The sequence below is a fragment of the Talpa europaea genome (assembly GCF_964194135.1).
Source record: "Talpa europaea genome assembly, chromosome: 4".
In the NCBI taxonomy this organism is placed as follows: Eukaryota; Metazoa; Chordata; class Mammalia; order Eulipotyphla; family Talpidae; genus Talpa; species Talpa europaea.
The window spans coordinates 9,481,374-9,507,680 of NC_140070.1; the positions used below are offsets into that span (position 1 = coordinate 9,481,374).

Genomic DNA, 26,307 nt, shown 5'->3' on the forward strand with positions numbered 1-26,307 from the left:
AGACATATTCAGACAACTTCTATTCTTAACTGTTACTTTTATATTCTGAATCCCCAGAGTTTTTCATGAAAATACACTTGAAGTTCTACAACTACTTGGCATATCTCTAGTATCTAGTGGAACTTGATGTTTGCTGAATAGAGCAAAGAAAGAAAATATTCTTTTACATAAAGGAGATCTCATTTCTTACATTTCAATTAGGAAAACAAGAAGTACCTTTAATCATATATAATGAGTAGTGGCAATACCTTAGAAGATTATTCTTTAGAGATAGAATAACTTATTTCATTGTACCGCATAATTCTCTCCTAAGTAAAAAAAGCCAAAAAACAAAGCAAAACAAACAACGAAAACAGTGCTTCCCTGAAGTTAGAGACAGGCAACAACATATTAAAAATACTTTATTGTCATTACTAAATGCACTAAATATACATTCAAAGTGGTATATACTTTACATTTTATGAAATACAAACAGAATTCATCCAGGCAAAAAAAAAAATACATAAAGAATGGAAAGCTCACATTTAAAAATGAACAATTCTTAAATACTGCAGTAAATTTTCAATGTATCATAAGTAATCTTTGCAATACAAAATGGAACTAAACATTATACCCAGTTTGAAGAGATCAAACATCAGCTATTGTACAGGAGAAAATATTAGCATCCTGGAATAATTTTCATTCCTGGCCCATTTTCTGCCCACTGAAAAAAATTACACTGCTTTTCCTTCCCAAGAGGACATGTAAAAAAATTCTTTCCATTATTAGGTCCAATCTTCAACACTGTCCTCATGATGGAGCGTTTGCCATGGTGGCAGAGAGGAAAGGACAAATCTGCCCACTGTGGGGAAAAAAAAAAAAAGGCCGTAGAGTTAATATGGACATTAGAGAGATGTTGAGGCTGAGCCAGGGCTCACTGATTAGTGTCATATTGTCATCACTGTTGTGATTATTACTTGATATTGTAAAACAGACACTTTTTCAGTAGTTGTCCTTAAGAAAAACTCTATCCTGAAAAAAGCATCGCCAACATATTTGATTGTATCACACAGAAAATTGCCAGAATTCTGAATTTCTTTGTCTAAGGACATATTTATAAAGTTCTTTGCCTTATTGAGAATAAACAAAAACTACCATAATCTTGTTATGAAGTAATGACCAATATTCTAGCTACAGGTGTGGTTTGGGTAAAACTTCAGATCAAAGATTTGTTAGGATTTTATGACTTAACATCCTTATTCTCTTAGAAAAAGAAAAAATCCAATACAGAAATTCCTAGAATAATTTAGGCAGATTTCATTGTATTAGTTTTTATTAATTTTGCCCTTAAGAGAAGCATAAAATAGACTGATATTATTAATTTTAATATTTTTCTCCATTACATCTATAAATGCTTCTCGAAGAAGAAATCTGTAAGTTTAATAGGATGGAGTCACATCTTATACAGGGGTAAAGATCTAAAATCATTATCCATTTTCCCCTGGGGAATTCCTTAGGAAACCACTACAAAGAAGACAGATAGTGTCTCTCTCAATAAACCCAACCAGTAACGTTTCGTTCCAGCACTGAAGCAGACCAATTATTTCCTTTCTTCAACTATGTACCAGATGAAGCAGTTGGAAAAATATGCACCTGTAAACACTGAAATCACATTCAGTGTAGTGAGATACTTAAGCTCTGAGGAATGTGGAAGGTGAGATGATTAAGGGGACCCAAGATTCTCATCTCCTAACTCACATGCACTTTCCGAGGTAGACTCATAGATTGGAAAGATGTAGGGAATCATTTTAATCTAAATTGTTATTGTACAATCAGCTGTTCTCTTCATCAGCATAGCTAGTAGGAGGTGCTAAATCTACTATGTCTGAGGCATACACACGATTCTCTCATATACCTCTAGGCAATGCAGACACCAAAGATTCTGATAGAGCATTCAAGTTTGGAAGAGCAAATTCTCATCTTATTAGTCACGTGAGTAAGTCACTTTCTTTTTTAACTATAGGCAACATTTCTTCTCTCGGGTTACAAATATCATATATGCTAATAATTTAATAGTGATTTTTTTCCAATTTTTTCATGAACCTTTTTGAACTTGAAGTTATTCAACTTTCAGTCTTTAGAGTGAATATCAATATGGCTACTTAAAATGTAAAGGTAAAATCAGAAAAGGATTGCTATTTATTGCAGTATAGTAACCCAAGTACTCAATGACACTGCAGTAAGCTTGATCAATCTCACACGTACCTGAAAAAATCCACATTGTGCTTCTCTGGGTAGAGAACACGCATAAAAATGCCTGCCCTTGTTTTCACCATCCTTCCTCACAACTCGGAGAATGCAGAGGCGGCCGTGTTTACTGCAGTGAGGACTGCCAGCATTTAATGTACAAGTACCATCTGTCGTATTAATTTGAAGTATACTGTAATGACAGGTTACAAAATAGCTACAGCACAATAGTGCTAAAGGGATCACCCACACCACCTCACCCTCAAGTTAAAATTCCCCTTGTCCAAAGAAATTGTACTACAGAATGTCCGTGGACATCAGGTGATTATGCAAACTGTTCAGTCTTTCACACTCCTGGTTTTCCCAGGTAATTTGAATTTACTTCCAAACTTACCTACATACCTAAACTATATCATTGAAATGTCTGCAAAATAAAAACACAGCTAAATTATGCATCTAATACATCCCACATCTTTGTTTTCATTTGTGATATCTGTCTCTTATCCAATGTTCCACGTGACCCCTTTTATTTCCTCTAAAATATTCCCCAGTCCAATTGTCCTCCACCCCTCAAAGTAATGAGTCACAATCATCTCTAATTATTTTCTCATCAGTAGCAAACTCTCATCAATGGGTCTGACAAGGCCGAAGAGATCACTCCTTCTACAGTCCACTTCAAAGGCAATTTTCTATGCTTTTCTTTGATCAAGGCCACTATAATAGTTGCAATCACATTTCAGCCAGGAACAGGCTGTCTGCAGTGCAGAAATGTGTATTTTGTAAAGCTAATAGGGAGCTTGATTCCTCCCACGAGGAATGAAGGGAAGCTTGATTTTCTCCTACGATTAAGATCAAGCAAATCCTGTGAACAAAGGTCAAAGGCTGGGCTTCCACTGTAGCTGTATCAGTGGGATTTTCTCTTTGAAAAGAAGCTTCATTATTATTTTTAATTTTTTATATTTTGCATATTTTAATAATGCCTTTATATGAGTTATTCTCTTTAATAAACCAGATGAAGAGAAAAAGTGCTCGCATTAATTAAACCAGAAGTCCTCCCCCTTAACTTCCCTATTTTTAACTTTTTAATGGTACAAAAGTTCATCCTTTTTCATTTTTTCATTAATTTCTAAAGAACAAATATCATTCTTCAGTAATTTCTTAAAAATCAGGGTAGTTTCTCTTTCCCTTGCTTCCTAAACTACATTCTTCACATATTTATTGCCACAATGATACCCTCAAGGCATCCTATCTAATTGAAATGTTTAGAGATCTTTCTTCCCCAGTTCTACTGAGATATAATTGACAGAGAAATTTGATCTTTTATTTGTGATGAAGTTGGTTAAAGCTCATTCGTAAAACAGATGCTTAAATATATTTTTTTAAATGGACTCAAACATCTTTATGTTTGGGATAAATGCAAATACTTTCAGGGTCCTTTCTGAAGCTGTTCAAAGAGCAAAGTGCTTGTAAAATCAAAGTGACAGTTATTATTGTGAAGGAAATCAGCACAATTAAATATTTTGCCTGCAACTACTTTACTGGTCTCTTTTTGAAGGTGGAGGACAGTAATTATATTTTTAAATGATGGGTAGTATCAAAACAGAAAGAGGGAGGAAAAGAATATCAGGCTTTTCTTTTCTATAAATCTCCCTCCATTTCATGCCCTCCCCACCCCAAGAGGAAATATTATAAACTCAGAGGTTAAGGAAAGCTAAATATCTAGATGGTTATAGAGAAGATAAGGGACCAAAATGTATGCAACTGGGTCACAAAGAGTGTCTTTAAAAAAAAAAAAGTTAAACGAGAAAAGAAAACAAGTTATGAATAGTAACAGCTTAGCTAACAATTGGCTAACATTTTTTTTTAAAGATTTATTTTTTATTTACACAAGAGCCGGGGTACAGACCAGATGCGTGGGAGGGTGAGAGGATTCACCAGAGACAGAGTGGGGAACAGAACAGGCAGACTGAGGAAACACACTGCTGAAGGGAGCAGCATGCGAGACAGGAGAGGTCTGCTTGCCATGTGGGTTGCTCTGAGGCAGGCAGGGATCGAACCGGTGCTGCAAGAGGCTGTAGACAGCTTCACAGTGCTGTGCTCAATCTCCTGCACCACCAGGGAGGCCCTGGTTAATATTTTCTAATCTACTTGTTTCAACCTAGAAATCTCCAGGGTTCCACAGAGCCAGGGAGAGGTTTACATTCTCATATTGGTAAAGTTTTTCTGGGGAAGAGGCGAGGTGGAAGGTAAGATCAAGATGCAAAGAAAAGGCCACAGGATCTCCCAACCAGTCCCTTTTTCTCTCTGTTCGAAACCATTTCTTCCTGTTATAAAGTTAAAAAGAAAAAATAGCCCTATGATCTCATATACGGTCAGTTGTCTGGAAGCCTGACCATCCCCTGGGGGCGCCTTAGAAATGCAGGGATTATCTAGCCTCACTACGAATCCTTGGCAGAATTAGAATCCACTTGTTAACAAGATTCCAGATGTTTCACATGCACACTGTGTTGCAAAGCTCCCAATTAATGTAACCAAGATACTGATGCCACCTGTGACCATATTAGCTCTAAATATGCACAGCTAATCTTAATTTTATGCTAGGAAACATTATCTAGAATAATTAATTGTCTTGATTAATTGAGGACATCTTGGTTCCTATTTGTTTTAATCATTGGAAAACTTCCTAAAATGTTGCAGGGCATTTTCTTTGGTAAATTTAGCATACAGAATAGTTTAACTAAATTTGATAATTAGGACCATTATTTGACTATGAATACTGAATCATGAATTGTCTACTAATATAACAGGTTAAGGGCTGGCAAATCTCTTCAGGTAGCTCATAATTTAGATTTGTGGTCTCTGTGATACCATAGTCTTTCAGTTTCTGTACAGGCTACTCCCCTGTGCTGTTACAGCATGAAAAGCAGTCATAGAAAATAGGTAAACCAGTGGCAATGGACATGTTTGATCCAACTTTACATACATTAACAGGTGGCAGGCAGGATTTGGTCCTGTTGGCCTCAGTTGCTGAGGAAGAGGTTATTAGCTCCGAGAACAATGTTGGATACCTAACAGGTTCACGATAAATACTAGTAAATAAATAACATTGAACAGAGATCATAAAAACTAGTGTCAAGGAGGATGTTACCAAGTATGGGCTTGTCATTTTAAAATGGATATTGGTTTTCCTATGACTGTTTTATCATGGTTGAAATTATTTTACAGATAGGATGATTCATTATTATAAAAACATTGTCTAAAGTTTTGAAACTAATTAGTCTCATAAATATAGATTTTGCAGTTCAGCAGTATTTCAAGGATTAAAACAAGCAGAGGTTAAATGACACATTGTGGAGGATGCCAGGTAGTTCTGAAATCCTTGGGGACTGAAAACTCTAGAAGTTTGTGTAAGGTGTTGGTACTGGTGCTGATGGCCAGGGGTAGATCTTTGGCACCCAGCATGAGAAAATGTGACTTTCTTAGTTTCATTTCCCTCCTCAGCTCAGGGATGATTTCAATCTAAAACACATGTATTAGAAAATAAATCACTGTTTTGCTCTGTGTTTACAATGATTGCATCAAAGTCTTAAAACTGTTTCTTGCAGTGACTCTTAAGTGCTTAAAAATTGGTTCAGCCATCTAATTTATAATCCAGTAGCTGAATAAAATTCAAGTATAGATATCGAAAGACCGATCTGAAAACATGCCTCCTCACCCTAGCATGTATATGTGGTGATGAGATCAGTAATTAAGAGAACAAAAGGCAAATTAATTACCACATAATTATTAATGAAAAAAATAAATGGGCTATGAATTCTCTGAGTGGACCACCTGCTTTAATCATATTATGTTGTGAGCTTCTTCCTGGCATCTTGTCCACAAGATGAACACTATTGCTGCCAGACAAGGAGAAAAATGAAATAAATGACAGTAATTTGCAACTTATTCCTTGTAAAGTAGCTGGGTGCAGAAAGGCTGCTGGGTGAATTTATTTCATCACTTGACATTTATTCTGCTAGTTGATCTTGATTGATTGTGGAGACTTAGTCCTGGAGTTCTTGTATTCCACACATACACATACTGCAGCATTTCTAAGTAATGCTGTGAGCTGTGATTAATCATCTGACCCTATTACTAATGGCTTATAAAGAAATCATTTAAATTTAAGGTTACATTAATGTTTTCTTAAATCCCTAATTCATTAGTTAAATTGTCTGAGATTTTCTATCAAGCACTAAGGAAATAAAAATACGTCAAGCTATTTCATCTGGGTACAACGAATGTCACAATATTTTTTAAATGATCGCATCTCCTCTCCTCTTCAGCTACAGAACAGAAAAGGCTGTTCAGAAGTGATTTTCTCTACAAGCTAGCCTCCTCCCTCAGACACCCCTAACTAGCTCTTTCATGTACTCTCATCATGAGATCTTAATTAGGGTTAAAGCGAAAAGGCGGTGTGCTAATCGAAACAGTTAAAAAGGGTCCCACAGCTTAATTCAAATGTTGATCATCTGTGGGGATACGAACCAAAGTTGAATTTGTTATTATAAATGAGTGCAAATAAAAGAAAAATCAGTCAAGGATAACCCATCCAGATTAACTATAGTAAATTTAGAGTCTGGATAGAAAATTGAGATAAAAGCGTCTACTAATCAAAAACTCTCTTGGAATTCTGTTATGAAAGAGACTTTAAGAAATCTCTGCTTGGACCTCCCTGGTGGTGCAGGGGTTAAAGTGTCAGTGCTCTCAAGCTATCAGCAGCCACTGCAGCATGAGTTCCATCCCGGATCAGGGAGCTGACCACAAGGCGCAGCAGACCTCTCCTGTCTCGCCCGCTGCTTCCCTCAGCAGTGTATTTCAGTCAGTCTGCCTGTTCTGTTTCCCGCTCTGTCTCTGGTGAATCCTCTCACCTCCAGCACCTCTGGCCTGCACCCTAGTTCTTGTATGCATAAATAAAGATAAATCTTTAAAAAAAAAAAAAAAAGAATTCTCAGTTTGATCTAGGAGAAGTGTCCACCCTATGTTTCCACATCTCACTGCCAAGAGGAAGAATCTTTCCATCAGCAGCGACATCGCTGAACAGGGAAAGCTGGCCACCAGTCCTCTTCAGATACTTTAGATGCTACCAAAAAATGATATACTTGGAAGGAAGAAGACCCTTCCCCTTCATTTTAGTTAAAAACACTAGCTATACAGGCTTTCTAAAGCAAACAAGACAGCTTGGAGAACAAAATTGTGGAGAGATGTCTCTGTGATGGAGATAGTTAGGAAGTGCAGGTACAAGGACAAATCCACGTGGAGGAGTTGCTGACCATTCATGAACTGCAAGGATGAGCTGGTTTATTAAAATTTCTGTATCCTGAGTGGCAGCAACTGGGGTCTGCTAGGATGTGTATTCTCAGAAACCATACTGACCTGGGGCCTCCCTGGTGGCGCAAGGGATTAAGATGCAGCACTGTGAAGCTATCTGTAGCCACTGCAGCATGAGTTCGATCCCTGGCCAAGGAGCTACCCACATGGTGCAGCAGACCTCTCCTGTCTTGCCTGCTGCTCCCCTCAGCAGTGTATTTCATCAGTCTACCTGTTCTGTTCCCCACTCTGTCTCTGGTAAATCCTCTCACCCCCCACACCTCTGGCTTGCACCCCAGTTTCTTGTATGTATAAATAAATAAATCTTAAAAAAAAAAAAAAAGGAAACCATACTGGCCTGGTCGTACTGATTAACTGGAATCACAGTGTTTTCATTTCAGACATAAAAATTGCATGTGAATACCTTGTCCCTTTTTGGTAGAAACAAAGACCATGCAACATGGCTGCTTGAGACGCAGCCCCCTTTTCTTAGCAGAAATCTCACTAAAATATCTGAGATTCCCTTTCTTTAGAAGACACCTTAGAAACTTCCACAAACACTAGTTTCCCTTTTAGAAGAACTATTTCATTGGAAGGAAATACTTTTTAAAATGTTTACAGATTGATAACCAGTAAGATTCTACGGAGGAGGGGTATTAAACATTTTTCATTATAATTTTCCACATTTTCCAAATATTTTCTTTTGGAAACGTACAACCAGTAAACAAAAACAAAAACTTCTTATAGATGTAGGAATTTCTTTTTTTCATTTCCATTCATTTCCCAGCATTAAGCTAGAGCAAAGGGAGCAAATTACTATACTAGCGTTTCATTTTGATTTACATTACCAAAATAAATTTAACTTCCTGAGCGACGGATGGTTTTTCTGTGTTCTTAATACTTCATGCAAACACCTTAAGATCAAGGTTACAAGCGTCATACCTGTTAGAAAATCCAGGGTTGCAACTCTTGAGATCTGGTGATGAGTAATGGGTTGTTTTCAATTTTTTATGTGCTGGGCTAAATAATTTAGACTCAGAGCAGACCACAGGTGATATGATTAGTTTGTTAGATTGCAGAGTTACGTTGTTTGTTTTCTCCTTGGAGGGGCGTGGACTATCACTAAAACACATGGTAGTGGAAGGCGAGTAGGGAAATTCTCCACCTCCTGTCTGGTCCAAGCTTTCTGTTTTTTCCAAAGGATTGGCAGTATTGCTAAAATTGGTCAACACAAGTGTTGTCGTACCAAATGCAGTTTTCCTGTTGATTTTCACTTCTGCACTTGGTTTTCCAAAGTTATTACAAGGGTATTTCACTAAGTTGTTAACAGCAACCAAATTTTCTTTATTGTTGAGTAATGACTCTGAAAGGAGAGAGACATAATTCAGTATTCCTATTCATATACTATAGTGATTATTTGAAACATCTCTTTATTCAATTAAATCATTTATTCATTTATCATAGTGCACTAACACAGAGAACTAAGACAAAGTAAGCATGGGTAATTCAGACTTAACCATCTTTTGATTAGGAAATGAAGTGTTATATAAAGAGTAAATTCTAACAACTTAAAGGGGACTCATGGGGTTTACAAAGATTTATATTTGCTTTGTCTTATGTTAAGTAATTAAAGGTTATTCAGCTATTAATTTTGCTATAATTAGGAAAGTGTTAAAAAGTGGTAATTAAGAGGTGACATCCCACAAAGCTTTAGATGAGCAATTGCAGGCCGGTATCGAGAATATCGGGTATATTTCTTGCAGAAGCAGACAAAGTGAGAGGCTTATTTAGACTAAGTCAAGATGAACTACAAAGACTTAAGATTTATTAAATATGTTTCCACAAGTATAAAATAGTTAATGAAGTGTGTAAAACCATCACAGATTGTTGAAATCAATGTGAAAACCTAAGGCTTGTTTCCCGCTGGCTCTGTTGAAGGATTCTGTAGCAGGACTGGGGGGTAAAAAACAGAAGCCCCAGGTCCCCTGCTACCCCTCAAAGCTGTGCAAGGGTGACGCCGTTTTCCTGGCCCAGAGAACAAAACACAGTATGACGGCGAACAAAATGTGGGGGTTCATAAGTTAAAAATGAACTTTCTCTTCTCTAATTGAAGAAAGAAAGAACACTTGGAGAACACAATGGAAGCCACATCAATGAGACAGCTCTTAATCACAGGTTTCCTCTGAGGTTTTACATTCTCTGAAAGCATGAAATTGTGAGCTCTAAAGAGTTATTTTGAAGGATTTCAATGAAATCAGTACAATTGTCTGAGTAAAGATTTTAATAACAAGGGGTAGGAAGGATAAAGAAGAGGAAAAAAAATCAGCATTTTCTTATTCCACCTGCAAAGATATTCTTACAGAAATCCTCCCTTTCAATTTATGAAACACTTGGACTGAATAACAAACTCAAAAGTTGCTGAAATCTGCATAAAACAAAGCTTTATTGAATAATTCATTAGAAACAGTAGAGAACAGATGTGATCATCTCAGTTTTTTGAGATACAAAGGCACATACTCTTTTAGCAAGCATGTTTTTCCTCCCGGTTTAAAAAAAAAAATTCAACAGGATATTAGCCTGGTTTACAAGCAAAGTCTGGTGATGCCTTTAAGCCTCTCAGAAAGAAAGTATTTTACTTGGTTATGAAATATCAAGTTGGAACAAGATACATACCTCACTTCCTGTAATTAACCTTCTTTACAATAGAACTCAAAATCAAAAGTCATCTTACCAGTTGGCCTTGATGTCAGGCAAGCCTCACATGTCTCAGAAGAAGGTTGATTTATCAATGTACAAGTCATACAAGCCCATTGCTCTTCAAAATTCCGCGCCACAGAGTCCATAATTCCATACCCCCTACTGGATGGCCAACTGAGTGGTGTGCTTCTAGCCGGCAGCTTGCTAGAAAATAAGTTTTAAAGTTCATCATTAAGCTGTTACTATTGCCTCATTTGTATATATTCTGGATCCTTTAGAAGCTATTAGAGACCCATTAATATCCAAATGTTGCATGTTTATTACTGCTCAGTTCTAGTCCAGAATAAAATGTGTTCACTTGGGCCCTGCTGATTGCTGCTAAAAGCAGAAAGAACCAATAAGTGGTTTTATTTCAAATTAAAATGTTGCACTTTTTTAAACTAAGTAAAAATATTTGCCATAACCACTAGGAAGTGTTTCTCAAGTAATGCTTTAATTAAGTGATACTCTTCCCAAGGCAAAGCTAAAATATGTTTATTTAACCAAACTAGGGGGAAAAGTGAGTTATACAGAAAGTAGAGTATTAAAAGTAAACTGAGGAAAGTCTGACATTTATTTCATGTACCTAGAAAAAGTCATGTGCCTCTGGAATTTATAGTATCTACCAAGCAGTATGTCGGTTTGTTGATAGACTGATGAAAATAACTTGGTATTATTTCCCTTCAGCTAAAAATGTTACTTGATGTGTTGATTATCTAGTTAGATATGTTGCCAATCTAATTAATAAATTAGTGAGCAAATATTCAAATCAACCCAGATTTTTGGTCACAAACATAAATCATGATCACCTACCTATAATGACCTTGTTACCCAAAGGCTGTAGAAAGATCTGACCTAGTCCTAGTCCGAGATGCGATAGGTCTGTCGTACTTGTCATGTGGTTGTGGTTAAATCACAGCGCCAATCCCAGCAATTCCTCTCATGATTGATATTGAATATTTGATATATATTTTTAAAAAGCTCTTTGAAATGATTACCTATTCCAAAATAATATCTGTAATTTCAAGCACTTACATGGGAACTTCAGAGGCATTTTTTCCCTTACCGCCTCCTTTCTAAATCACCCACTAGTAATTATTTCTAATCTCCACTTTTGATGTGTAATAAGGATTCAAACTTACTGTGTCTCTCATTGGTTGAATACTGGTCTCCCAAAGATAGTAGGTCAGAATACTAGGAATCTATAAACATTATTTTATTTATTTTTTATTTTTTTAAAGATGTATTTATTTATGCATGCAAGAGCTGGGGCACAGGCCAGAGGTGTTGAGGGCGGGGGGGGGGGGGAAGAGGATTCATAAACATTATTTTATAAAGAAAGAGGATCTTTGCATATGTAATTTACCTTGACACAGGCAAATCGCCCTGTTTCTTTAGTCCAATCACAAGTGTTCAAATAAGAGACATGGAGTTGGAAGAGAGAGCAGAGATGGGAGTAAAAGCGAAGTTATGGTGGCAGCTTCCAGCTGGCTAAGGCGACAGTGGATTCTCCCTCAGAACCTCTGTTGGGGGGGCAGCCCTGCCCACACCATCATTAGGACCAAAGCCACTGAAGTGGAGCTTCCAGGATCCAGAACCGGGAGAGAATACATTTCAGTTGCTGTACACTATCCAGCTTGTGGTGCTGTTCACTATCCAGCTTGTGGTGCTGTTATGGAAGCCACAAGAAACTAGGAAAATAAAATTCATGATCCTCTTTCCCCCTCAATCTGCAACTCTAATGGTTTGTTTCATGTCAGTAAATGACATCCACATGCACTCAATTGACCGGGTCTAAAACCTACGAGTTCGTCTCAACATTTCTTACCCACACATCCCACATCCAATTCATCAACACATCCTGCTCGGCTGCAGAGGGAAATTGACCGTAAAGCTAATGAAACTTAACCTTCCATGGCTTGGCGTGTTCTCCTCAATGGACTGGAGATGGAAGGCGTGGAGAATGAAAGCACTAATTCCAGCTGCACACTGGAAGCTGAGAGTGTCAGTCCTGGGATTCTAGAAGGGCAGCTAGTATCCTATAAATTGGATATCTCACCATATGTCAAGAAGCTGAGGATTTTCTTTTTGACAGTGAGGACAGAAATATGTCATTCTGCTATTCTCCCCTAAGCGACACACGGTGATTTTGCAGCCACACTGACCACAATTAGGACGCTTGTAAACTTTATAGTGTCTAGAGATAGCCGATCCTGCTTTATGGCACTGAAAAAAAAAAAAAAAATAATAAATAAATAAAAATGTTATCTACAAGATAGTGTCACTAACAAGTCATTTTTGAAAATTACTTTCTGAAAGTCATTTCTGAAAATCATTGGTTAAACATTTACATAAGTTTGTACATATGTCCACGTAATCTTTTCTTTCATCTGAGAAAAAGGTATTGACAATAGTAATATTGGTTAAATACAATTTATATGAAATAATTGATGTTATTTTATAACATTAGTATTCAAAACTCTTCTTTGCATAGCTTTACCCTCTTATCTAAAAGGGATATAAAAGTTCTATAATTTAAAATGTCTTTCATGCTTTTAAGATTTTTTAATTAAACATAATTATGTGGTTATAAGAAAAAGACTAGATTAGCTTTAAATCTGATTATTTTTAGAACACTGAAGCTGTTAGTTTCAAGGCCAAAAAAAATTTATTTCTAGGAGGAAAAGTTTAACAAGATCATCCTTTCTGTTGACCTAAGAAAGGACAGGTTTTTTTTTTTTTAATTTATAGATTCATTAAAAAAGAAAATAAAAATTCAAATGCAATCCTAGCTGAGAGCATGTTCTACTTTGGTATAAATTCTGTTTCAAGAAACGTTTTGATATTCTCTGTGACCATTTTATTCTGCTCAAATACATTTAAAGCTCTTACAAAGAACATATTGAGTTTAGATCAGCAATGTGAATTTAAAAGCCCAGAGTATGACTTTTCACAACCAAGCTGACAAATTAACTTACATTTGTTTAGCAAAATATTGAAATAGGCAGTTGACTATAATTATCTTTCTCTGGAAGAATAAGTGAGCATATACAATATTAAAACAGTCACAGATATTCCAAGCAGACGTGTAAAGCAAGAGTTCATTAACACTTCAGGCCAATTAGTGAAGAATCCCACAGTACATGCCTTTCTGATCACAGTAAAAGCATAAATTTTGAATATATAAAATGGGTTATGAAGGAAAATAACAGACATATTTATGTCTACTGATTTGATATGATGATACTTTGTTGGTAAGATTCATATATGTATAACTTTCAAAATATACAACTTATGAAAAATAATTTCATAAATTGTATATTTTGAAAGTTATACATATATGAATCTTACCAACAAAGTATCATCATATCAAATTTCACCCTTGTAATAGTTTTGAATGGGAGAGATATGTTACCAACCCATTTTACAGATGAAGAAATAAGCTTAAACAAGGTATATAAACTAAAACACACGGAGAGTAAGTGGCAAAATCTGATTGAGGAAATTTACTTACCTCAAAGTATAGAGTCTATTTCTGCAGACATCCTCTATTTTATTTTTTTAGGTGCAAAAGTAGAATTGGAGTCAAAGTAAAATGCCAACATAGTTGTTCCCCAACTTTGTGTGAAGATAGTTCAATATAGTTAGTTGAGTTTGGAATGAACTATGACCTATGATTTCAAGATGTTGATTATGCCCATAACAGACTGCCCTTCCTTAGTGTATCTCTATGCTCTCACCACTAGATGGCTCTAGACAGCTTTAACATTTTTGGTGCAATGGAAAAGCACCAAATTAATATTTTATGTAGAGGAAAATTTTGCTCTTACCCTGTAAAAAAGAATGCTGAAATCACGTGTCATTTTCACAAGGTGATGGATCTGTTTATCTGTTAACTGACAAACCTTAAAATAGAAAACAACAGAAAATAATTTCATAATTTGTTCATTACTGTAGAAAAATACCACTTGCCAATGCTGTCAAAGATAACTACAAATAGATTTTAAATATAAATATATCTAGGGCTCCATTTTTCATATGACAACTGTCATTAAAGAAGATTTATTTTTAAGAGATAGTGTAACCAGAAATATACCATTTTATTTTTTTACAAATTTTATTTCTAAATTCTGTGTCAGATGTCTTCAAAGTCAGCCAACTTGAAAGTCTTGCTGGATTTGAAATAAAAAAGCTAACAGAAAGGGGAATATAGGCATAGGAGTGGATGGCCATCAAGGTCACTATCAAGCTTTAAAAAGATATGAATTTATATATATGCATTAATATCGAAGTACTTGTTAACACATGGAAGAATTCAGAAACTGACCTTACCAAAGATTTTTGTGTGTGTGTGTGACAGAGTCAGGCATAAATCTCAGTGTCACCCTTGCAGACTTAATTATCATTTGGCATATGTGTTTTCAAGGGTAATGTTATGTTCAGTTCCACCTTGAAATGTTAAACTATACTTTTTCCAGTAATTGTGCATATGTGTTTAGGGGGATAACAGCAAAAAGTCAGAATGTCATTAATTTTTAAAACCCTTGGACATTATGGACAAACAGTGTTTCACTAGAAGAATGGCTGGCAGATGTACAGATGTATAGATTAAAAAGCTAAATTCTCAGTTTAACAGAGATAATAATAATAATATTTGGGGTAAGAATATTCTGGGTTCTTTTTTTCCCCAAAAAACAATTTTCATATAAAAACCTAAGTGACTTTAAAAAGCTCATCCTTGTTAAAATTCTGTTCATTATTCCTTCTTTACAGACATTCGTCAAAAAGCAGAATGAAATCTAGAAGTATCATTAACTGGTTTCTTCTTCTTCTAAAACTTATTTCCTACTGACTTGAATTTTATAAAACTTAAGAAATAGCTACATAAAATAAAAAGGTAGCTTTGGATTCCTGTGAAAAATGACTTAACTGATAGAGACTATTTGAATGTAGATAAAGGCCCAAAGGTAGATTTCGTCCCTGGAAACTAAAATATATGTAATCCTTCTACCTGGATTTGGGTTTTAACCTCTCTGACCTTCTCTGTTGTATTAATTTATCACCATTCTCCTTTCTACAATTTTAACCTCTTTCTACCAGTTTTCTCTTTCTTCGACCTATAAATTAGTTCAAGTCCTTGCAATTGAAAAGCAAGAACAACAATCACAAAACCCAGTTCTTTTCCTGACATCTTCATCTAAGAGTCTACTATTTCCCTCACTCTAAGCTAAGCTACATTAACAAGCATGCTAAGCTTGTTTCCATTTCCTGGCTGACCATGTATTCCCACTGCCCTGTTCCGACCCATTCTTGCCATTGCACTGAAACAGCAATCCATATTGTCTCCAGTAGACAAAAATAAGAACACGAGTGTGTGTAGAGTGTGAACTGAATTATGCCAGACACAAAAGGAAAGTTGTGGGCTCCTCTCAACAAACAAGTCTTTAACGCCTACCATGTGCCAGACACTATTCGAGAGATTTGGCTACGTCAGTGAGCAGAACAGACCCTATCCTCACAGAGGTCGCTTCCCTGTGTGAGGAGACAGATCCTAAACAAGAAATCTAGGGCCCTCTCTGGTGGCACAAGGGGTGAAGCACAGCATTATGAAACTATCTGCAGCCACTGCAGCACGAGTTTGATCCCTGGCCAGGGAGATACCCACATGGTGCAGCAGACCTCTCTTGCCTCACCCGCTGCTCCCCTCAACAGCATATTTCAGTCAGTCTACCTGTTCTGCTCCCCACTCTGTCTCTAGTGAATCCTCTCACTACCCACACCTCTGGCCTGTCCCCCAGTTCTTGTATGCATAAATTAATAAATCTTTAAAAAAAATAAATCTAACTAGTGAATATTAAGTTACATTTGAAAGTGATAAATAGCATGGAGAAAATAAAAAAGCAAAGCGAGTTTTCGAAGCTTAGGAGTAGGAAGAAGGGGGATGTGACTGACAGACATCTGAAGTAGAAGTCAGGGTGTCCCTCACCTAGGAGCTGACATGAGCCACGACTAGAAAGAGGGCCCACACAGTCTGGGGAGAATGATACCACCATAGAAATTTAAGTGTTCCATGTTGGTCCCTTCATAGTATTTAAAAATAGAGATTTATCATTAAAAAAATACCCATAACCTACTTTAACAGCCGGGTGGAGACCACTGTCCAAAAGAGCTTCATTTTTGATGATGTTTCCTACCCCAGGCAGCACTTTCTGATCTATTAACACATCACAGAGCATTCGTCCTTTCTGCTTTCGAACTTCATTTTCAGCTCTTGAGAAACTAAATTTAGGAGAACATACATCTAATTCTTCCATCATTCTTATTCTCTGTTGGCTTTCTGCTGAGTTTCTATAACACATTAATCATAAGTCTGGTTACAATTTCACAAAGTGTCATTTAAAGTGAGGTATGATAAAAATATACACACTTCATGTTAATCTGGAATAAGAGTTAGATAACCAAACAACAAAGACCTTAATAAACTATTTTATCTGAACTTTCTTTTAAAATGAGGTTTTAGCCCTTACAATACATTTATATATCCATCCATCCATCCATCCATCCATCCATCCATCAATATATCCATCCATCCATCCATCCATCCATCCATCCATCCATCCATCCATCCATCCATCCATCAATATATCCATCCATCCATCCATCCATCCATCCATCCATCCATCCATCCATCCATCCATCCTTCCTCTATTTATTGATCTACCCCTATGCAACATCCCAGACCAAATTGTTAAGAACCCTGGTTCTGCAGCTGAGGTCCATTTCTCTTATTTTTTACCTGAATTCCACTGATGAGTCAAAGAAACAAATCAAATCTTTGGTGAGCTGCACTTCAAAAACAGGAGAAACTCCATTTTTACTTTTATACTCAGGCGGATTAATCATGACGGAGCCTTTCATTCCAAAATGAATTCTGAAACAAAATCAAACCCATTTTGAATGATAGAGAGTGTATCATGTATCAAGCTCTTGTCTCCTCAATTTTTAGTTGATAAGCAAAGGTTCATCAGGATAGGTATTTGTAAAGGACAGAAAATGGTAACCAATATTACATATACTTTTTGTGTTAGAGCTTTATAGTCTCATAAAAACTAGATGACGTGACAACCAGTTTTCCTGCCCACATAGAAAAAAAAATTCCTAGAGAAATAATAAGGCCCTAACAATAAGCCCCTGAAACACCCTGTTCTTTTCTTGTCAGATGAAGGGACTTTTATTCAGGTAACAGTCTAGTGTGTCTCAGACTCAAAGTTTTAGGATGAGAGAAAGCTAAATTTAAATTGACTACAGTACGTGTTTTCATAAATTCTACAAAAGCCACTAACATTCAAGTTCCTTGTTTCTATCTCAATGGTTGGGAAAGGTTTAGCTCTTTCAAAAGAATATGTACAATTTAAGACACTGACTCTTCCTCCCCTGCTTTGGGTTACATCATGACACATTATCATTATTTTTTATTTGCAAAATCTTACATATCCCCCCAAAAATAAGTCAAATGCTATTGTCTCTGATTCTTGTAGTTTTATTCTACCTTTATATAGGTTGGAAAGGGGATTTATAAATATTTACAGCTAACTTGAAAGGCACAATGCTGCGATGAAAAATTCATAAACTTTCGGTTTTATAGGAATGATTAGCATGTCCAGTTTTTTTTTTTTTAAGTGATTTTGTGAAAACTCTTGATGATAAAGATCAAAAATGAATCTCAAGATGAAATACTGTGTTCTGGCTTTCAAATCCTCCTCCTTATAGCTTTGTTGAGTTAATAAATATGACTCTTTTGGCAGCAAATGTTACTTCTCTATGCTTCTAATTCTACAGTACCATGTTATAGTATTGTACAAGGTTAAACAGTCTAACTTTAAAAATGTGGGTTTTAAACACTGTGTATCTGACTATCAATCATAAATGCATTTTACACGGCCCGTGGTTCCTGACAGGAAAAATGTGTGCCTGTAAGTACTCCATAATTTAGCTTGTGGAGGTTCAACCCTAGCGAAAGGTGTACAACTGTCATGCCCAGAAGCCATCATATCTAAAATCTTTTCAGCTGCATGCCTCATAAAGTGGATTCTAAATCACTTTCTATAATGAAACTGCATCCACATAAAACAATCTCAAAGGTTAAGACCCAGATCAAATGCAGAAGTAGCCCCAATGAGAACCCTGAATCAAATAAACATGCCTTGTTGGGTCTTACTCATTTAAAAAATTTAGGGAAAATGTACATAAAGTGAATTTTTTCCATTTTAAATAAAATTAAAGAGCTAAATCTTATGATAACTGACTCCCAATAAACCAGTAAATTTTGTGTTTTATTGTTAAGTGCTTCTTATCATATATTAGGAAAAATATTATGATTATCTAGAATATTATGATTATTCTTGAGGTTCAGTAAGCACCTACACTATTATAACAACCACATGCTAATCTTTTTTTTTTTTTTTTAAGATTTATTTATTTATGCATACAAGAGCTGGGGCATAGGCCAGAGATGTGGGGGGTGAGAGGAGTCACCAAAGACAGAGTGGGGAACAGAACAGGCAGATTAACTGAAGTACACTGCTGAGGGGAGCAGCGAGCGTGGCAGGAGAGGTCTGCTGCGCCATGTGGGTTGCTCCCTGGCCAGCTGGGGATTGAACTCGTGCTGCAGAGGCTGCAGATTGCTTCATAGTGAAGTGCATAACTTCTTGCACCACCAGGGAGGCCCCACATACTGATCTTTTACAGGCCGGGATACAGAGGCCTACGTCGTATCAACATTCAAATGTTAGGCTTGTTTTTCAAGATTCTTCATCATAATTAACCTGTTTTAGTAAAATTATGTTAGATTCTATTTCTATCTCTTGGTCCTCTCAAGGTCCCTCTATCCCAATCCAACTGGCTCCCCAAGATCATCACTCTGCATAGTTTGGCTCTGCCTACCAGGGGTGGGGATTAGGTTCAACCTTGGGTGATTTCTGTCCTTCATCCCACACCTTTGACACACATGATTCAGGAATGGACACCTGAGTCAAACTGGATCCATCATTCTTCAAGTTAGATTTATCAGACTTTGATTTATGACTTGGGACCCAGGGAGGTCAGTTCCTGTTAGTTCTAGGAGATTTAACACGGAAGCTCTTTATGGGAATGTTTCCCAACAAGAGCACCAGGGAAGCCAAGAGAGGTCTCGCTGTGGAGGGGAAGACAGTGGCAGATTTCAGTGAGTGCAATTTAACAAAGAGAGTGCAATTTAACAAAACCTTACATAACCTACTTTCTCATAGAGTCATTTGATTCAGACTCAGTTCCCCATGTGGCTTTCTCTTCCAGAGCTGAGGAGGGCCAGGCCCTCTTGTGTAGGGAAGCTGGGAGTGTGAGGCACTTGTTCTTGAGGTGGCTTATCTTATCCAGAAGATGGTGTGAGGCAATAGAAAATAAAACCAGCCTACATAGAGCAGAAGACCATCACCGATCCCACCTGGTCCTAAGATCCAACTTTAACCCTGCAGTTATTGTCACATGACCAGATTCCAGCAGAAATGCTGTTCCCAAAAGACAGGTGGAGATGTTGGACGAACAGTAGGTATTTACTCTTCTAAAGTGTTTAATTTAGTTTAGAATCTTTATCTTGATAAAGATGATGATATATCCAGTTCAATGTTTTCTAACATGTTATGAACAGATTATAGAAACTATACATAGATGATAAAAATGATTTTGTGGAGATGGGGTAGGGGTGGGGAAAAATAAAAAGCTTTTATAAGTAGCATATGCTGGCTTTCATAGACTTTATAGCAAACTAAAAAGAACTGTTGTATTACCTCTGGCATATCTGTTTAACATGGGATCATATGACTTAAACTCCAATAAATTACAAAATCAATAATGTATTAAGCTTTTCTAAAATGGCAAAGACTCCAAAATATTTCAGATCTAGTTTCTGGGTCTCTGAGTATGTATGATAATTGCAAGCTATCAGAGTCATATAAATCACAAATTGGAAGAAGCAAAATGTTTTGGAAAGAGATAGTCATTAAAAATATATACCTTTTAAATGTTAGTCCAAGATGTAACAGCTGTTAACATTTTGATTGAAAATGGCAGCTTATAGGAAGGTGTGTCTAGGGGAACAGACTCAGAGATATATGTCCACTAAGTAGGAGCATATATGCATAAAAAGTTATTAGAGATTATATGCTGCAGAGGGCTTGGGAGGCTATAAATTTATTCTTGCTTGTTCATTATTGCTCAGTTTGCTCTAGCATTTGTTACACTGAAAACAAGAAATTTAAAAATGACTTGTTTTGTCACAGATAAAGAGCTTCTGTAAAGTGTTCAGAAATAGTTATGGGTATTAATGACACATAGCACCATAAATGTGCTGCTACAATAAATGGATATGGAATAATTTTTAGTATTTGATGGTACATTCTGATACATCTTTTAGGAACAGAAATAGTCACTGTCCAATTTTTATCTTTCTGAAGCATGACCTTTTCCATGGCAGATTTCCTTACGGAGGGCTCTGCCTGCATTTTACTCTCATAACAAATGAATCCCATAATCATTCATGGTCTGCCCTGTAAAATACACTAAAATAATGGGCAATCTTAATTGTGTATATCTGCCATTAAAGGAAAACTGCAAGTCATTATTAAGCACATATCTTGCGTTCTGCTTTCTAAAATGCAGACCAGTCCGGGGGGTTGAAAACTGAAATCACAGATGAAGGCTGTATTTCTAGTTCATGCTCACAGACCTGCAGACTCACAAAAGATCCCATTTCTTGACAGTCACCCATCCTCCACTCTTGAAAGTGTTTTGATTTTTGTTCTTTAAACTTATATTAAATGGTGAAAGGGATACAGTTGAGTTTAGCTTCCCTCTTTCATATTCACACAGCTGATCTGCCATTGACCTTGATCTTTTTTTATCAAATAGACATTAAGGTTGTAGGAAATTGAAGAAGCAAACCACTAATCCTCTCCCCACCCATATACTGAGATACACACTCTCCAGGGACAGCACTAGTTCCCTTTGTTCAAAAAAGCGATTGCCCTTGGTTAGAACTTCATGGAACACTTACTGACAGCCTGGCACTGAGAAATGATTTCCTCCTTATCACTCTGGTGGAGAACATTGATAAAATCCTCCCTCTCATCCTGCAGAAATAAATCAGCACCTAACACCAGAGAATCAATAACATGTCAATGTTTTCAACTATCTTACATGGATCCATTGTGTCTTACTCTTTTCAGAGCTAAGAGTTTTCAATCACTTCATTCTACTACACAGTAATGCAACCTGCAGTAGATCATTACAGCATGAACTGGTAGGCATATGCTGATGTTATCAATTCCACACTAAGAAAAACCATAAAGTGACAATGTTGTCCAAGGGTAGCCACAGCTGACAATGAAGAGAGAATACCAGAAAGGAAATGCAATCGCATCAACTCTGAAGACTCTAAGCCTGTAGTAGATGAGATGCAATAAATAATCACAGAGTCGCATTATCTCTCTATGACCATTATTCACCTTGAATTTGATGCACAGGGCTCAGTATTAGGACTTTTCTTTTAAGCAAGTGAAACTGTTCAATATCTTAAGGAAACATTTAAAAAGATTTAAGGAAGCAACACCAATCTTCAAATTTGCAATAGCTTAGTCTAAACTCAGAGAGTACTGAGAAGACTGAGATTTGATAGATATACGACTGCATAGGTGGTTTCAATTTCCTGCAAAAAATAAACAGATGACAGGGCAATGGCATATATTTTGACATTTTTTATCATTAAGAAAAAGAAGGTAGTAGACTGTTTGTCCTTCTTTGCCAATAGATTGGCAATGAATTTTCATAGGAACTGTAAAAATATGGAAGACCTGTTATTTTTATGGAAAGCTTTTGAAATCTGTAAATAACCTTCCAAATTCCATTCAAGGCTTCAGAGAAAGAAGGAAGACAAAAAATATATAGAAAAATCCATAGACACAGTTAATCCAAACTAGGAGCTGTCATAAATGTAAAGAACTCAATGTCACTAAATATAATACCTATCTGTTGAACACAAGTGGGGAGAAGAACAGTGTAGGGATTTTAGACAAAATAGATTTGTGTTGTTCTGATACCTCTCCAGATGCCCTGCCAGCCTATCCATTTTTAAAAAAGAAATTGACTAACCCTCCAAGTAACGATGACATCATAATTTATTCTTCTGCTTATTTCCTTCCATGATAGAATCTCAATCTCTTACGTTACAGCTCTTTTCAAAACAGAGTACTTTCTACATGATTAAATGTGACATTGACAAACTGCAAGTAAAGCCTTCTCCCCATCTTGAAAAAGAGAGAAGAAGTAAGATGTATGGTACAGGTTTATCTTACCGTAAGGCTTTTGGTCCAAAGTACATAAAGAGTTCCTTTCCCAAAGTTTCCACGCCACTGTAAATACAGTCATTAAGCAGCCTCAAGAAATTCTGGCTGGAATCATTATTATTCATTGCAGCAGTCTGGTAGAAAATACGTACATACATGTAAACACACGCATACTCTAAACAAAATTACAGTTTAATACTTAGATGTATTTATATTACTTCATGCCCAGGTGCATTCCAATGAGAAGAATAATCTTGAAGTCAAGTAATGTAATCAGCTGTTTACATACATTTTGTCAAATTACTATGCAGTTGTTTAAAAAGAGAGGGGCCAAAAAAATGAAGGAAAAAGTAATTGGCACACAACCAAAATGAGTGTCTTCCAGGGCCCTCCAGTTCTACACATGTGAAAAGAAAGCATACAAAGTGTGAATGCTTTCAAACCAGAAACTATTATAGAACACAACCTTCCATGTCCAAAAGTATAGCCAAGCTCCTCAAAAGAGAATTCAGTGAAAACAGCTAAAAATGGTGGGTAAAATAAATAAACTATTTTCAACTTTAACTGGAGAACTCATAACCAGGTAAAGGGTAATGAGGTCAAAGCCAAGTCAAAGAGAGAGAGAACCTCAAAATTTAAATGGCACCAGCTCTTAAATGGCACCAGGCATTTATGGAACTTAAGAAATATGAGCTTAAATATTCATGGTGTTTTCAGGAGGTGTAGGGGATCAGAGGTGAATGTACAGGTACCTATGTCACGTGTCCTCAGAACATTTATCTCTGATTTCTCTTTCTTGGATGAACTCTAGAGTCTATTGCGATTATCAAGCGTGGACAGGGCTGCCTTGAGTACTCAGGGTGGGAAAAACTTACTTTCACATTGACTTTGTTTTCATACATGAATCTGTTAAAGCCCTGAATTGAGATGCACCAAGAGTCTTATTTTTCTGCCTAACAAAAGACTTCAGCCAGTTATATGCACTCAAGTCAAGTGGAGATTAAGATAGATTTCAGTGTAGGTTTCCATGGCAACCAATTAGTAGATAAAAACTAGCCAGGACATTTTTAAGAGGATGATAAATAGGGCAGATATAGATTTGTTATGAACAAGCTTTCCCTCAACATCAATGAGGTTTCGTACTTTTAGGATCTCGGATTTAAGATCTTCATGACATTTTAAGCTTTGGCTTCTAAATGAATGGCTGCTTCCCTATCACCCCCAAAGCAACAATCTCTTATCTTCTTTGCAATAGTCTTTACTAGCAGCTGTTTTGGGCAATGCCCTCTGAAGTCCTCTGGCTTCTTAGGGTTCCCAGCAGAGTCTGGGTGATGAATTTCCTATCTATTGTATAACCCTAAAGACCATAGTGGGTGACTTCCTCTACTTCTGTGGGAAGGAATCAGTGACAAGTACTTTCAACAACCGCCATCCTTTAAGTCTCACAATGTCAACCTCCATCAATGTTGGGTGAAGTAATCTTGAGCAGAATCTCATATCCTCCCACCAGCCTTGGCTGCGTGGATGGGCCTTGGGCTGGAGGCAGAGTGCCCCAGAGCCCTGCTGGGTTTATTGCCTAGTAAGGGATCTAGACTTCTCATGGGGTCCTTTCTTTACTCAAGCATGTGAGGAGGGCAGTTGACCCTCAGGCACAACCCTGCTTTCTGTACTTCAGAATCCACTGGATACCTGCACTGCAGCACGCCATGGGGTGTGTGCACAGTCACCCTGCCCTTGCCAGCTTGGACATATCCAGTGAGCAGTAAGCACCGAGGCGTTTAGGGGGGCTGGATCTCGTGCATTCTCTCCTTTTGCTGGAAGCAAACACCGAGCCACCCGAGCCTGCTGTGTGGGTTGTCGTTTCTCGGTGACATGGAATGGGGCACTGGTTCTTTCCTGTGGCATTTTACCTGCCTTGAAACCCGGGCCACTCTCAAGTTCTACCTCCCCCCCTTTTGGCAAAGCCCAATCACTTAGTAAACAGTAAAACAGTCTCTGATTGGACAACTGAAAAAGTCTTGTCATTTGCCACATCACCGTTTCTCACTGGGTTACCCTAAACCTAACTGCCCTGCTTTTCTACTTTCCAAAATGGGAATCCACATGACTGACCTCTTTGTCCCCTATCCAGACATCTTTGCCTCGACTTAATTCTGACATTACAACATTTGATAATAGTTCCTGGCAAGGAGACAGACAATGTAACCTTGAACTAGGACATGCTATCACAATGCCAAATAAAACAGTAAAAGAGTCCCAACTGTCTCATGTGAAGCCTGCTCACCTTACTGAATTAAGAGCTTTGATAAGAACATACACCATTTAGTTTAAAATTCTGATAGTCAACCACTGTCATAGTTCATTTTATTCACAGGGCTTTGTCTACACCTTTGACATCCTCCGACAACAAAGGTGGTATGTGACACCTGGAAAGACATCCCTCTCCATGAAAAATGCACCAATGAATGACATTCATTCATTTTAGAAGACTTTATTGGCCCTTTACTATGTACCAGGGCTTGTTCTGGATGCCAGAATGTATCAATGATAAAATCAATACCTCCCGACCCTCTCTCAGCTTCATGGACTTTATATACTAGAGAAAGGCGAGAACAAGCAAGAAACATTAGGGTACACAAGAACATTTTGAAAGCAATCTGGAGGAGAATAAGAGGGTAAGACGAGGGGAGGGCATTGCAGGTTGTAATTTTAAATGGGTGGTAACAATATCATTGGGAAAATAATATTTTTTTTCCAACAGGAATGAAATAAAAGATATAATCTGTATTATTTTTTTAAATGCTCTCACTGGCTGCTGGAACATTCTAGCTAGAGGAATAAGGTGTGGTGAGAAGGGGACAGATTTCTGGATGTATTTTGAAGGTAGAACAAAGATTTGCTGGTGGTTTGTGGCCTGAACAATTGGAAAATAGTAGTATTATCAGCTGAGATGAAGAAGAATTGAATAGCGGGAGAGGAAGGTCAGGTGTTTGGTTTTAGATAAATTAAGGTTGAAACGTCTATTAAACACATAGGTAGAGTGTAGGGCAGCAGTTGGGCATGAGTTTGGAATTCAGAGAAGTCCATCTGGAAATGAATCTACTTAGCAATCAGCATTCCAACCACTTCTAAAGCTTTGAGACGGGGTAAGATCAGCAAGAGCTGAGTATAGATAAAGAGGAAAAGACCTAAGAACTGAGGTCTAGGACACTCCAGTGTTTTGATATTTGGTAAAAGTGGAGGGATCAGCAAATGGACAGTATGGTATCAGGGAGACGAGAAGGGGGAACGAGATAAGGAGACTGAAAAGACAGTTGGCAGCATTTGGAGCAAAACCAAGCAAGGGATGTCCAGGAAGCCAAGGCAAAATATGTTTCAAGGAAGAGACACTGTACAAGGAAGTACTGGCAGAATATCAAGATGGAGACCTGACCAATGGATTTAGCATGTGGGGGAGATTAGTCACAAGAGTTTTGGAGAAGTGATAGGAGGCGGCAGCCTGATTGGAGTGAGTTTAAGTGGTCAGGGGAGGAGCTAGAGGCAGTGAGCCAGCATGAAGACACAGAAGTAGGTGGTAACTGAGGGGGAACTGTTTTGTTTGTTTTAAGATGGAATATGT

At 37.2% G+C, this 26,307-nt stretch overlaps 1 protein-coding gene across 1 annotated transcript in view; it reads right to left on the minus strand.

Moving 5' to 3' along the window:
* Nucleotides 1-658: 658 nt before the first annotated feature.
* The window catches only part of NEIL3 (nei like DNA glycosylase 3), a gene marked incomplete at both ends in the record, with an annotated part of 35,413 nt that continues 9,764 nt past the window's right edge, over nucleotides 659-26,307 (minus strand). The window contains 9 exons of the mRNA XM_084232809.1: nucleotides 659-841; nucleotides 2,245-2,419; nucleotides 8,518-8,938; nucleotides 10,307-10,476; nucleotides 12,371-12,537; nucleotides 14,142-14,216; nucleotides 16,446-16,659; nucleotides 17,108-17,242; nucleotides 22,698-22,822. Of these exons, the coding sequence (XP_084088935.1) occupies nucleotides 659-841; nucleotides 2,245-2,419; nucleotides 8,518-8,938; nucleotides 10,307-10,476; nucleotides 12,371-12,537; nucleotides 14,142-14,216; nucleotides 16,446-16,659; nucleotides 17,108-17,242; nucleotides 22,698-22,822 (1,665 nt within the window). The remainder of the gene's footprint in view (nucleotides 842-2,244; nucleotides 2,420-8,517; nucleotides 8,939-10,306; nucleotides 10,477-12,370; nucleotides 12,538-14,141; nucleotides 14,217-16,445; nucleotides 16,660-17,107; nucleotides 17,243-22,697; nucleotides 22,823-26,307) is intronic.